At 39.4% G+C, this 13,878-nt stretch overlaps 1 protein-coding gene across 1 annotated transcript; it reads left to right on the forward strand.

Moving 5' to 3' along the window:
* The first annotated feature begins 3,974 nt into the window (after positions 1-3,974).
* LOC115731274 (bifunctional riboflavin biosynthesis protein RIBA 1, chloroplastic-like) lies at positions 3,975-8,853 on the forward strand. Its single transcript, XM_048278508.1, has 7 exons — positions 3,975-4,208; positions 5,125-5,514; positions 5,602-5,823; positions 6,265-6,587; positions 7,271-7,400; positions 7,931-8,227; positions 8,564-8,853. The coding sequence occupies exons 1-7, from the start codon at positions 4,155-4,157 to the stop codon at positions 8,834-8,836; spliced, it is 1,689 nt and encodes a 562-aa protein (XP_048134465.1). The 5' UTR covers positions 3,975-4,154; the 3' UTR covers positions 8,837-8,853.
* The last annotated feature ends 5,025 nt before the right edge of the window (positions 8,854-13,878 follow it).

The following is a 13,878-nucleotide window of genomic DNA, read 5'->3' on the forward strand; positions in this document are numbered from 1 at the left end:
CGAAGAAGCTATAGCCGCCATGGCCGAATGGCTAAGCTCGACCAAAGCTCAAGCAACCTTGGCCACGAGCTTCGGCCGCCATGGCCGAGCTTGACGAAGCTCCAGCTATCATGACCGTGAGTTCCAAATCTCCCTTTGCCATGCCCAAGCCCAAGCCCAGGCCCAGGCCCAGGTCCAGGCCCAACTCTGTCTCCCGAACTGCAAATTCGTTTTGGAGACCGTCCAGAACCTCTTCATCCCCTAGATAGTCAACAGCGAGGATAGTCAGCTCAAGCTCAAGTTGCACCCTCCCGTTCGTCTCATCCACGCTCTTGCCAATGCTAAGACCAGGGAGATAGAAGGTGAAAAAGAAGAATAATTCAAACAAGGCTGTGGTTTGGGGGGAAAACAATGTCATTTTGGGCACTGTTGCGCGATTTAGTCAATGTCGACTGCCACGTAGGAGATAGAGAATAATACGTAAATTTATATTAGCTTTTTCGATTAATTAAATTAGACGGAATTAACACCATGACACGGTTGCACAAATAATTTCAGGACTTTTATTGCAATTGTCTTTAGACAATCTAGGAGTGCAGGTAAGGAGGCCTGGCTACCTGAAAACCCATGAAACACTCTGTAAGCCTTGTGAACCGATCACAAACCTTGCATCAGAGTAGGTGGATCTAACTCAAAGCAAATAAGTGTGATTGGTGAGACATTTATATTTATATATATAATTATATTTTCTCACTTATTTATTGACTTTACCTAGTCATTGAGTCTACTAATTTTGTAAATATCCAAAAATCATCTTTAAAGTAATCTCAGAAGAAGAGTTAACTGAAAGTTTTTTTAATTGATAAATGATGGAAAGCTTTTTTTTTTTTTTGTCCGGTTCTATCTATCCTATTCTACTATACATGTCACACTGTATGTACTATGTGCCGTATGCGGGTTGCGAAACCCTACTCCCTTTTCATGCGTCCTCACCCACTCTCAGAAGGTGGAGATTCGAACATCTCACCTCCCTTTTCCCAAATGAGAAGATTGGGCACCGGGGTAATCGCTCAGTGGTTAATGATAGAGTTTTATTTTTCTTTCTTTTTTTTTTAGAATGATGGAGAGTTTGCCAAGTGCAAGATACTTGTTTTTTCACAGTAAAATCACGTTTCTCGTGCAATCTAAACCTATCATAATCAGCTCCAGGCAGTGATCAATTGACATCCTTCCTACATATTGTTGCCATAATTAGCATCCTAGATATTGCTCCCATATATACATGCCAATTGCCTTTTATTTGACCAGAAGCTTATCCTTCCCCTTTCAAAAAATAGAAGGCAATTGACTCCAAATTGCCAACTGCAAGCAATTTGACAATATTAACTTTTTGGGGGGGTCATCATGTAAAAATGGCAATGTTGAAAAAGGATACCAGAGTGCCCAATATGAGATTTCCATATTTGCTAGGATGCCCTTGAAATCATATCATTGCCAAAACAAGACCATCTCTTTCTATGCATATAAGCCCTCTTGCCTCACCAAACCCCCAGAAACTTCCTTTTGCAAGTGAAGAGTTTACCCTATAGACCAGACCAAGTCAATTTTGCTTGCTGCATTTGCTGACATGGACTCCCACCAAGATAACCAGTAAGCACTCCCATACTCCATGCTTTACATTATATTTGTGGCATAGTTTCTTTTTTTTTTCCTCTAATTTCTATCATTTCGAGATGTTAAGTGAAATCGTTTAAGTGTTTTTCGGATCTCTCTCTCTTTTGTTATCGGTAGCTGCGATTTCGTCCGAAAACGCGAGCTTTCTCTCTCTCTTTTTCTCGGTTATTAATTGACTTGGTATGACCTCTCGAATCCGTGTTTCTCAAGAATTCGTGGACCAGCTAACTTCGTCTCGATACAGATCCCGCCCCCGCCACTTCGCCCCATACCTAGGGGCCGATAAGGAGACAGCAACCTTATCTCCGAACAGATAATGCTATTATGTATTGACGACAATTGTTGCTTGGCCTCGCATGGACCATACTTTTCGAGCACCTAGTGCTGCTATTAGACATTACGACGTAACATGGTATCGCAAATTCCTTAAAATTTACTTTTTCTTTTTGGGGGGCCAACCTTAAAAATTTTACTTTAGGACAAGACCATTGTGACCGATGTCGCTCCCGAGCAAAAAGGCTCAAAGTGGAGTCAAAGTCAGCGAAAGGGTGCTCCAAGGACAAACTGGGCTATTTTTCTTCGTTATGTCCTTCGGCGGAAGTTAGGATGGTGATGGGGTGGTCAAGCCGTGCCTATACTTCCATCTTCATTCGCCGAAATTTCCACGCGTACAACTATGAACAGAACATCTACTTTTTCCTTTCTTTTTATTTACGACGAACCGCCGTAAAATCATTTTATTATGATAATTATTGATGTGCGGTTTATATTCCTTTACGACAGAAAAGTACATGGGTCCAGCTCTATCCCGGGCGGGGTCTGTGAGCCTTCCCACCGAGGGTCTCAAGAGGGCAGCGCGATTTAATTCAATAATTTTTCATTAGGCTAATTATAGTAAAATTCTTTACTAGACGTAACCCTTGCCTTAGCATGAAAATATTTTATTGAGGGTTCAAATATAATAATATGTGGGACTACTATCAATTATTCTATAAGATTAAACTTTTAAATAAAGACGTGATTTAATATTTAATTACTCTAACATTTATGATATATTAAACATAATTTTTTAATTTATGATGACACATCGTAACGCTATACAATATGTTCGGTACGCCGTGAAACGGACCCCTTCAGCCATTTCATCGCCCGTGAGGACGTTGTCTTCGTCACCTTCCTTCAGCCATTGGACATCACATGGTCATAAGATGCGATCGCATTGACTATTAATATTATGTCTAGAAATTGGACATTTCTTGCATATAGATAATAAAAAGCATCTCCTTTAACGATCTTAATCGCGTGTGTACGTGATGACCGCCTTTTTAATTAAAGGATTAATACTATGTAAAATCCCAAATTAATATACCCGTGACAAATTTACTTCCAAACTATTTTTTCGATGGTCAAAAAAATATTTTGGAGGTAAATTTGTCATGGGCGTACTAGTTTGAAATTTTTTGTGGCATTAACCCTTAATTAAAATAGTTACACACTCTTTTTCAAAACGGGGTGATGATTTAAGACGTTATGTCCAGATAACTTTTCTTCACCATAATTGAATTTTGCAAATAAGATATCGCTAACTCTTTATTTGGTCACCTCTTTCCATCTTCATTCCTTTGCTCTTCCTCCTCTTACGGATTAATTCATCTTATCCCGTGCTCGGTAATTGAACTAGGAATGCGCGTATTAAAGCGAGATTCGACAGGCCGATACCAAATTTGGACGCGCTAACTAAATTGCAATGTTTGGCAAGACAATCAAACGGATGCCGTTAGCGCACCAAAGCCTTATTTTCCTCCTACCTAGTTAGCTTCGCTAGCTTGCCATCGGCTTTTCTTTGCTTTAGATCGGCTGCTCGCTACTTGATACCATTTGGACTATTCTTAAGTAAGCCACACCGTTAATCCTACTTCGCCCGAGTTGAATAAAGACGGCTCGTGCCACTATGAAGATGAGGAATATCTTAGGCAATTCAGTTTGGTCGACGTAACTAAACATTTTAATGTGAATATTTTCATTTTTATGATTGGATATTTTCTCATACATTTCTTGATTTTGGTACTCTTTTTGGGTAAAGGCCAATTTAAGAATCAGCATATCCTCTTTTTATGTCCATTTTATTACACAGAAAGTTTTGGTATTACTAAAGCAATAAATTTTTTGCAAAAAATTAAATACTGTATAAGCTTTTCTTTTTTGCCGTCTGAAATTATCAAGCACGTTTTGCAAATGCACCGGCACCAGTCGACCCACGGAAATTTCACCCGCGGGTGATGTTCCTCTGGCCTGGTTCCTTCCACGCCTCTCTCTCTCTCTCTCTCTCTCTCTCTCTCCTTCCTCGGAGCTTCCCACTTGACAATTTTGCATCTTCTTCCTCCCCCAATTTGAATATTCCGGGTAATCTTGGCGGTGCATAAAAGCAGCAGCCAGCCCCCCCAGAGACCCATTCAAGAACCGCCTCGCGAATTGGTTTGTTCAGTTCGAATTCGACCGCAATGGCTTCCGTCAACATCGTCTCTCTCCCCACGGCTCTCGCTCGCTTGCAGTACGTTTGTTCAACTCCGGTCCCGGGACATCGTGATCTTAATAACGAGCGGCTTCGTTTGGTTTGATGTTTGTGTTGTTGTTCTGGGATCTTTACGTTCCGCCGATTTTTGTAGTTGTCGTGGCCAATTGTGGCCGAGTGTCTCTGGTGCTTTTGGTGTTTACTTTGGCTTCGAACTTTTGTTTGGTCTGTTGCTTTTGAAGGTTTTGTGAGTTGGGTGATGGGTTGGTGGCGTTCCTTGGTTCTATTTGTCTGTTTGCAGTAGATTCTCAAATTGGGCACATCCAATATTTTCTTATCAGTTTCTCAATTCATTAGAATTCGAAGTGAACTCGGAAATGGAGGACGAGATTTTCTGTCTGTCACTAGCTTTGTGGTTAGCCATCTTTGGGAGCTTAGAAGTGAGTACACAATCGAAACCCCTAAGCTGACTTAATTTTGTCATCTTCCTCTGCTTGACTTGATAAAAAGGCTTTTTTTTTTCCTTGTCACACAAGGGATGAGTTGGTCTTTGTCTTTCAAAAGAACATTGTCTGGAAATTGGAGATTTGGCTTTGTCCATAAGTAAACAAAGCATGATGTGCTTTTTGAAGTGATTGGTGAAGTTGATGGCCTGTGTTCACTCTGCAAAATCTTCCTGCCTTTTCCTTGTTAATTCCCACGACTGATTTGTACATCAGCACTCATATAAGAAGGTGGGAGATCTCTGGTAGGCATCTATATTGGGTACTTCTCCAGGCATCGAATGCTCCTAACTAGTTGTTTGAAATGATCGACCTTTGGTTCCTTCATTTAGAGTTCTGACTTTTAGAGAGTGGATGCTGCGCCGAGTTTAAGTAGCTTTGAGGATGTACCGAGATTGATGTTTTCGTCGAAGCTAATCCTCATGGTTAAAATCTAAGTGGCCATGTTTCATGCAGAGTTTCAGGAACTCGAAATCATCCAATTTGCTGCTCCAGGCAAACCATTCTTCGCAAATTGGTTTTCCATCTGATATAACCGCGGTTTCATTGGGTGGTAAATTATCTTCCAGTGGGAGGGGTGTTGTTGCAGCAAAAGCTGCAGTGATACCTGGCGGAGGTGAAACTTTGTCTTATCCTGGTGATTTTGTGGTGAGCGAGACTCTGATTGGTGAGGAATCAGTTGGCATTCAATTGCAGCCTGATGCAGTAGTGTTTGGAGCGCTTGCAGCTGATACTGCGCCTATAAGCACTTCTTTCCCCATTGAAGATGATGAATTTGACTTGGACCAACCCACAACAGGCTTTGCATCTATTCCAGAAGCAATTGAGGACATCCGCCAAGGAAAGGTTGGTATGCTTTTTGTATCACATTGTCGAGTGCATTTTAATTGTTCATCCATAAATGTCTATGTCATGGTTGGAACTGAATTCCAGATTGTAGTGGCGGTAGACGACGAGGACAGGGAGAATGAGGGTGATCTTATAATGGCAGCAGAAATGGCAACACCAGAGGCTATGGCATTTATTGTGAAGCATGGCACTGGGATTGTTTGTGTGAGCATGAAAGAGGAAGATTTGGAGCGCTTGCAACTTCCTTTGATGGTGAATCAGAGGCAGAATGAAGAGAAGCTTCGGACTGCATTCACTGTGACTGTGGTATGTGCTTTTATTACACCATATCCTTTTTCAATACATGAGGTTTTTCTCAAAACTTAGTGTTGAGTTTTTGATTGGAAAATAACAGATGGGGATAATTTGAACTTTTTGTTTTTCATCAAAGTGTATTTATTGTTATTCTGTTTTGCTTTCTCAGAGTTTCATGTACTTAAGAAACGGCCCTCTGGAGAGCAAGACACTTCGAATTGTTTCTTGTCCGCAGTCCGTAGAGATCTTGATTTGTGAAGTATTCTTGGAAATGAATGTTAGAAAAAAAATGACAGATAACTTGCACTTTCTTTCTTAGTTTAGCAGAACGATATTAGTTTCTTAAATTCTCGATGTCCAAAAAGCCTTCAATCAGCTTCGTTTTGCATCACTACATCTGATTGGCTCTTCTCTTACCTTGTAATGGATGGTAACTAAGAAATATTTTTATAGGATGCAAAGCATGGGACAACTACAGGCGTATCAGCGCATGACAGGGCAACGACAGTTTTGGCTCTTGCATCTGGAGATTCAAAACCTGAAGATTTCAACAGGCCGGGGCACATTTTCCCATTGAAGTACAGGGAGGGTGGTGTCCTGAAAAGAGCTGGGCATACAGAGGCTTCTGTTGACCTTGCTATGTTAGCTGGATTGGAACCGGTGGCAGTTCTTTGTGAGGTAGTGGATGATGATGGCTCCATGGCAAGATTGCCTAAGCTTCGTGAGTTTGCACTACGGGAGAACTTAAAAATTGTATCCATTGCTGATCTAATCAGGTAAGATTCTCTTCCGAGCAATCCAATGCAAATATTTCTTAGGACAGGTAGTTCCCAATCAAATCCAAATTTCGGCTGCAATTTTCACTTATTATTGTTATTTTTTTGGTCTGAACAACTTTCACTTCTTAAGTATTGGTTTTTTGGGCTAAGATGTTGTCCAAGAGGCATCTGCCCTTTTTTGGGAGTGGATAAATTAAGAGTCGAAGCCTTCAAACCCTGGGTGGGGTGGGTTAAAGAGTCTCTTCTGGGAGGCTGTTGGGCTGTCATTTTACATAGCAAAAAAAAAAAAAGAGAAGCATAAGCCAATTTGGTCTATTCATAAAGCTTGTGGTTGTTATCCTGCTCGTCGATACCATGCAGATCGATGGTTTTGGGTTCTGAAGAGTTGTTTCTCACAAATTTTAATGTGCGTGGCATTGTTAGATTAGTATATGGGTTCCTCTCTTACTCGATGTCTTAGAATAGCATTTAATTATAACCAGCCAGGATTTGCCAGTTGACTGTTAACTGAGGCAGAGTTTGAGGTGCATTCTCGGCATTATCATCAGGAAATAAGGATAGGACATCTAGATTGACAAAAAAGTTCTTATTTGTTGTATCCTGACTTGTGTATTGAGAAGCTTCTTATACTGTGTGAGTGAGAAATGATTTCACTGCTCATTAGATGCATAAATCTACAGGTACCGCCGGAAAAGAGATAAACTAGTTGAACTTGCTGGTGCTGCAAGATTACCAACAATGTGGGGTCCATTCACGGCCCATTGCTATAGATCAATATTAGATGGAATTGAGCACATTGCAATGGTCAAGGTAAGATGAATTTTGAGTTAATTGCTAAAACTGTTTGAAGAATCCAGAAACTGCTAAATAGAGAGTTTCAAATGGATTAATTGTAAACTTTGAGAATCTTGTTTGTTGCAGTGCGTTTTCAACACAACTTCAATTTGTGCTTCATCTTATGTACTTCCGGTGCATGATTTTGTGTGACAGTGTTTTTACTAGAACTGGCTGTACTGAGAAATTGATGGTATCTTTGAGGTTGAGTGCCATTAAATTAAAATTGAAGTTAGTAAAAATTTGTCTAATCATAGTTTGGGGTGCCAAATTTATCTTGGATAACAACGTTGTCTGGACAGGAATGTTTGACATCGGGAGAAATGATTGTTAGGATATTAGTGAACTGATGGGAACGATAATTCTTTTTTGAAGTTTATGAAAAGGGGGCCTGTATGTGTCCGGCAATTGATATAGGAATGCCGTAATCATGTTTTTTGTCCTTCCTTCAGACAGCAATATTTCCCATCATGTGATTCACACTTTGTAGTTTATCGTCTGAACAGGGTGACATTGGAGATGGCCAAGATGTCCTTGTGAGGGTACACTCGGAATGCCTCACAGGAGACATATTTGGATCTGCTAGATGTGACTGCGGCAACCAGCTTGCACAGGCGATGCAGCAGATAGAAGCTGCTGGTAGGGGCGTGCTGGTATACCTCAGAGGGCATGAAGGAAGAGGTATAGGTTTGGGGCACAAACTACGTGCCTATAACCTGCAGGATGATGGGCGCGACACCGTGGAAGCAAATGTCGAACTCGGGTTGCCCGTTGACTCTAGAGAGTATGGAATTGGTGCTCAGGTATTTCTTACTTAAGTCAGAAACTATAACGATGCGAGAGGTCCTAAATAATTTAGCTTCTGAATGAGGTTGGTTCATGGTCCTTGTCATTATATGCTTTGTGGAATAGAGAAGATCAATAAACTAACATTGTCATCCTAAATTTAAAGGTAGATGAATTTCAGTGACCGTTTCAGAAATTGTACATGATGTGTAGGACTATTAGAGGAAGCTGGTGACTAAAGCAGAGCTTCAAATTCTCATCTTAAAAAGACGAGATTTGATTAGTAGAAAGAATCACTCCATCATCAAACTTTTCATAGCATATGGTGCTTAACATATTGACTAATACTGCAGATGTTGCGTGACCTTGGAGTCAGGACAATGAAGCTGATGACGAACAACCCGTCAAAGTATGTGGGGCTTAAAGGTTACGGCTTGGCTATTGCTGGGAGAGTCCCTTTAGTAACTCCAATAACAGAGGAGAACAAGAGATACTTGGAGACAAAACGCTCCAAGATGGGGCACATCTATGGTGCAGAAGTCAATGGCCGCTTCAGCAATCTCATAAGCAAAAACGGCAAGCCAAGTAGTACTGTTTCTTCTGATCTGGCCGTATTAGACTCATAGGAGCTGCTGGATAGTTCGACTGCTGATGATTTCTTTGGGGGGATTCAAGCAAGTTAACTGACAGATGGTATTATTACTTTATTTTTTAAGCCCTAAGGTTAAGAACATAGGGATGCCTGCCGACCATGAGTTCTGAAAATTTTAGGGCGATTCAGGTTTATAATTGTTATAATATTCATAATTGTTCTCTTGATGTCATTCATCCATTTTGTAAGGCGAAATGGGGAAAGACTAGCCTCTTATTGGAATTTCCTTTTGTGTTATTGATGGATGGCAGGATTCATGTTTATTCACCTTTCCTTGAATCTGGATGTATTGATCTCTAGAGACCATTGAATATTTCATGAAAACAGAGTTGGTGCAGGATTTATCCCTTATTCACCTTTCCTCAAATCTTTTTGTATCGATCTCCAGAGACCATTGCAATTTTCATGAAAACAGAGTTGGTGCAAGACAATATTTCTTTCCTTTTCTGTGACCACCTCAATGGTGACAGATATTACTTGTAGGAATATACTAAAGTCTCTGTTAGATCAACTCTCCACGCTACGAATGAGTTCGGTTTATACTTCGCGAATTAAGACACGTACTCGGAATTTTCGAAGATGCAATTTCCATGTAATGTTCACTAGTCTCCCAAAAACATTAGGAAATACATCACCATTCAATTTCTTGCTTTCTTTGATCAGATTAACTAAACAAAACTTGGCGAAGCAGAGATTTTTCTGCAGGGATACCAAAGTTCACACCGAAGTTTCGACATTCCTTCTCAAAATGGAGACTTTGAGTTCAGTATTATCAATCCTAACAAGCTCGAAGACGCAGGCATCTCCTTCCTTCAGGGAAGTTCCTTTCTGAAATGCGCGCCAACCGGAGGAGAGCTTTCCCGAGCCATGTTGTGCGTAGTACATGAGCTTCACTGGCCATGATCCGTCCATATATTTAAGAGTTGCAGTTTGCATTCTTCCATTGATGCGTCCCTTAAAAAAACTACCTGGGACGGTCTGCGAGTTGATTTTTGATCAACAAATGTTCTATAAGTAAGAACATAAAAGGCATGATGACAAACTCAAGAAATGTTATCCAGACTACATTTTTATAATCTCATTGGCAAACCGGGACCATGTAGGAAAACGATGGTCCATTCGAGAAGATAATTGATTTCATTCCTGTCCAAATTTTGCACATACGAACGACATTATCTTGGGATGTTTTCTTAACACACCATTCTTCAATTGATGATGTGCCCGGATAACTACTGTGAAGGAAGGATACTGCAGCTCGTACTTGCCGGCTGCTTTGAGAGCCGTAGTTACCCGCGAAGGTTCAGAAGCAGAGCTAAGAGAAGCCAGCATGGCGGGGCTCACCTTGCGTTTGGAATTTTCCATCCTACCTGAATTAGTCAGGCGGGCAGCATAAGAAAAAATGACACAAAACATATGCATTACTAAGATGCACACACCTTCCGAATCTTGTGGCAAAAGCGTCGCTCCTCGATCAGCTCGGAAGCCTTTTGTTTCGGAGCCCAATCCGAGCACAATTGCATGTGTAGTAGTAGCATCATCGACCAAATTAACGGAATCCGATTTCATCGCTTTGGAGGGCTTGTGATGATATGATTTTAGATGCAATTCATCCTTCTCTTTTCTCTTCAGTGAGAAACCATCTAGACTTCGAAGTATAACCGAGAGATTACAGTGATCATCAACGTTTTCTGTTTTAGGCGGGACAAATTCGACAGTGTCGATTAGCGGATAATCTATTTCCGTTGCGCTTTTGTCAAATATGAGCACGTGAAAACCCGAGTCCCCTACGTATTTGAAGACTAAGAAGTGGCCCTCACAGATGGAGTAATGCTCCGCAAATTCCTTCCATCCCTTTGCCAACCAAACAATATCATCCCATTTTTCCAATTCCACTCTCCAACTTCCACCGTCCGGAACCCTCAAACGCACCGTTTCGGGAATATTCTTGCCGTATTTTCTCACAAACCTCTTCGGAATACCCTAGTTTTGTAACATATTAAGTCATCATAAGTACGTAAACAAGCCATAAGAAAAGAATTCTTAAAGAAAAGAACTTACAAGCCTTCCAGTTTGAAGTGTGTGAGAGAGTACGATCTTGAAGAAATGAGGTGTCTCCTGTGCAAAACTTCGCCCGCCCTGTTCACCGTCTCTCCGGAGAAGGGAAGTCATCCCTCGAGCACAAGTTGTGCAGTAGGTAGTAACGTCTGAATCTAACCTAGTTCTGTGGCTTTATATGAGCCAACTTACTTCAATGTAGCATTTAATTGGAGAAGACATTCGTTTCTGGGATGACAGCTACCTTTCGGGAAGCTGTTCACCTTCTGTAATGACGTTAAGGATGGAGAAGAGCTAGCTTAATTATCTCATCATTGCGATGAAGAAAAGTCAATAAACAACTGAGCGCTTTTGGAAGCTCATTAAGGAGAACACATTGGGAATCAAACGCATTAAAAGTGGGACGATTTGGTAGTTGGTAGAAATTATATTTCGAATAATGCCAAAGAAGCTAAGATTTGTATGTCGCAATAGAAATATACAGACCGGTTTTATTTTGATGTAGCACTAAAAAAAGCAAAAAAAATTATGACAATCAAACGAGTGTTGTCTAAAAGTTATGGCACTCAAAAAGGTAATTATTTTACTTGACGAATCTGGGCAGACTATCCATGAGGCCAAAGAAAAGACAATCCACTCAAACTCGTCTAGTATCCATAACGTTTAAGGTAGTCAACCTATCATAACCTCTGCGGACTAAATATTATTGCTGGGAGAGTCTTCCTAGTAATTCCTATAACAAGAATTGGAAATTACAAATTGTATACCTGCTATCAACAGAAGAACTTTAGCCTTTGAAAATTCCTTAGCCGTGAGTCCGCATTTTTAGGGCGATCATACTTAATTTTTTTTCCAGCTAATATTTAGGTAACATTCACAATTATTTTGTTCAATTTCATTCTTCGTTAGGTAAGTTGAAAATGGAAAGACTAGTCCTCTTATGGAACTTCCTCCTTCAATGCCAATGCTGGCTTTGAAAATTCATTCTGATTATTTCAAATAGTGATTACTAGACTTCAATCTGAATCTACTTGTGTATTGATCACTAGAGAGCATAATTGTTTCACAAAGATTGATAAAATATCATTCCAGAATATAAATGAATCGATAGATGTTGTAAAGGGTCTTTTATTAATTTTGGACATGAAAGTAAATGTCAAGAAATTTGAAGGTATGAAGATCGGAAGCAATCGGGGTCATCCATATAAATGCAGGTAAAGACAAATTGCAGAAAAGTAAAGATAAATATAGAAAAAAAACTTTGAGTGTCCTGATTAATTGTGGAGATTTTACAATGAGTACACTTTTTGTATTTATAAATTATTTAGAGACAGTTACATATGACGGTCACATACAATGGCTATTGAATTTGAAAGAACAAATAGCTTCCTAATCCTATATGTGGCTACAAGAAATTATTCTGCAATCTCCCACTACTAAGCAACACTTATAATAAGAAGATGTGAAATAACCATCCAGCAGTTATGTTCTAATGTCAATTCATCACTATTGCCTTCGAGTTCCAACACTAAGTAAAATCTGCAATGGCTATCGACGACTTCGTCGACTAGTGAAGGTTCTCATAGATAAATGATGCTTGGTGTCGAAGACTCCGTAAGAGCGTTGCCGTTTTTTTTTGACAAAATTATTTATCAACTTGATTTGTCACTTTTAGATAATAATCAAAAGTTGATCATTTTTTTATGTTAACGTATGCCCCTTTTCAAAATTAACTGAATGATTCATCAATCATTCGATTCTTTTTAAATTAGATAATCAAGAGTCATTATATGCACCATTGTCATCACCAAATTTGTGTTTTCCTTATCAAATTATTCTTGAATTTATTTCTCAAAAAGAATACAATTAATTGTGCTATTACTCTATGAATGGTGTCATTTGCAATATTTTTTTGCTTATTGAATCTTCTTTACTCATAATAACTTGGCTTTCTGTTTAATTATATTGTGCCATGTTTTAAGGGTAAGTAAAAAATTTCAATGAACTTATTAATGTCAAACGAGTAAATTTCAAGATCCGTAGCCCTATCTATTCTCGTTTTCTTTTATTTCGGAAGGCTTTAAGTATAAGCAAACATAAGGCTTGCCGAGCACAAAATTTGCAACATCTGGTTCAATATTTTCCTCTTGGCCAATTCATCATCAGACTTTCGACCAAAAAAAAAAAAGTATCATCATCTGACTCATAATATTTTTAGTAAAGTCACATGTTATGTAAAGCCTTCATGTGACCTTTTATCTCTATCTTTAATCATTTGCCCATGTTTAGATACTCTCATTGTCAATTGAAATAAATCAGCAAAGCATTGGCCCTCAAACTTTTCTCTAAGAATGAATTTGAATCCATCAAAAGCCAAATTTGTAAGTACTTTTGTTGAGAACGACATGAGACATCTATTTCTAACCTTTCTTAACTCGAGCAGTAAACCGGCTGATTGACTAACTATTATATTAATAAAGTCTAGTCACATCAACGATCGATATTTCGGGTATCATTTTATGAGATTGAGAATGCAATTGTGGTTTCATCTCTGCCCAATTACACACAAATTAGGTGGTAAATATATATACCAAGTGAAATTTGCTTTTGGAAAGGACAGAGAAAATAACATAAGTATTAAAAACTGTTTGTCCACCTTGGACTATAAATCGAATAGTGTGTTCGATAGTCGATTGTTCATTTTCGCTCATAAAAATGGCAAGGTCATGCATTTTGAAACCTTTTGAAAATAGCTTGTTATCGACCCATTCAAAATGCAATTTCCTCCAAACATGTATGATAACACTCATGTCTAGTCCCAATTATTGTTGTACTATTTCGAAAAACCGTACAGGGTTTAACTGTGGATTTGCCATTTTGGCCCCTAAGTGGTGATGCTGGTTTTGTAGGATTTTTTCTTACGTCAATTGGCATGTTAGGCTGGATAGAAATATTCACATT

This window comes from Rhodamnia argentea, chromosome 5 (assembly GCF_020921035.1).
Source record: "Rhodamnia argentea isolate NSW1041297 chromosome 5, ASM2092103v1, whole genome shotgun sequence".
Lineage (NCBI taxonomy): Eukaryota > Viridiplantae > Streptophyta > Magnoliopsida > Myrtales > Myrtaceae > Rhodamnia > Rhodamnia argentea.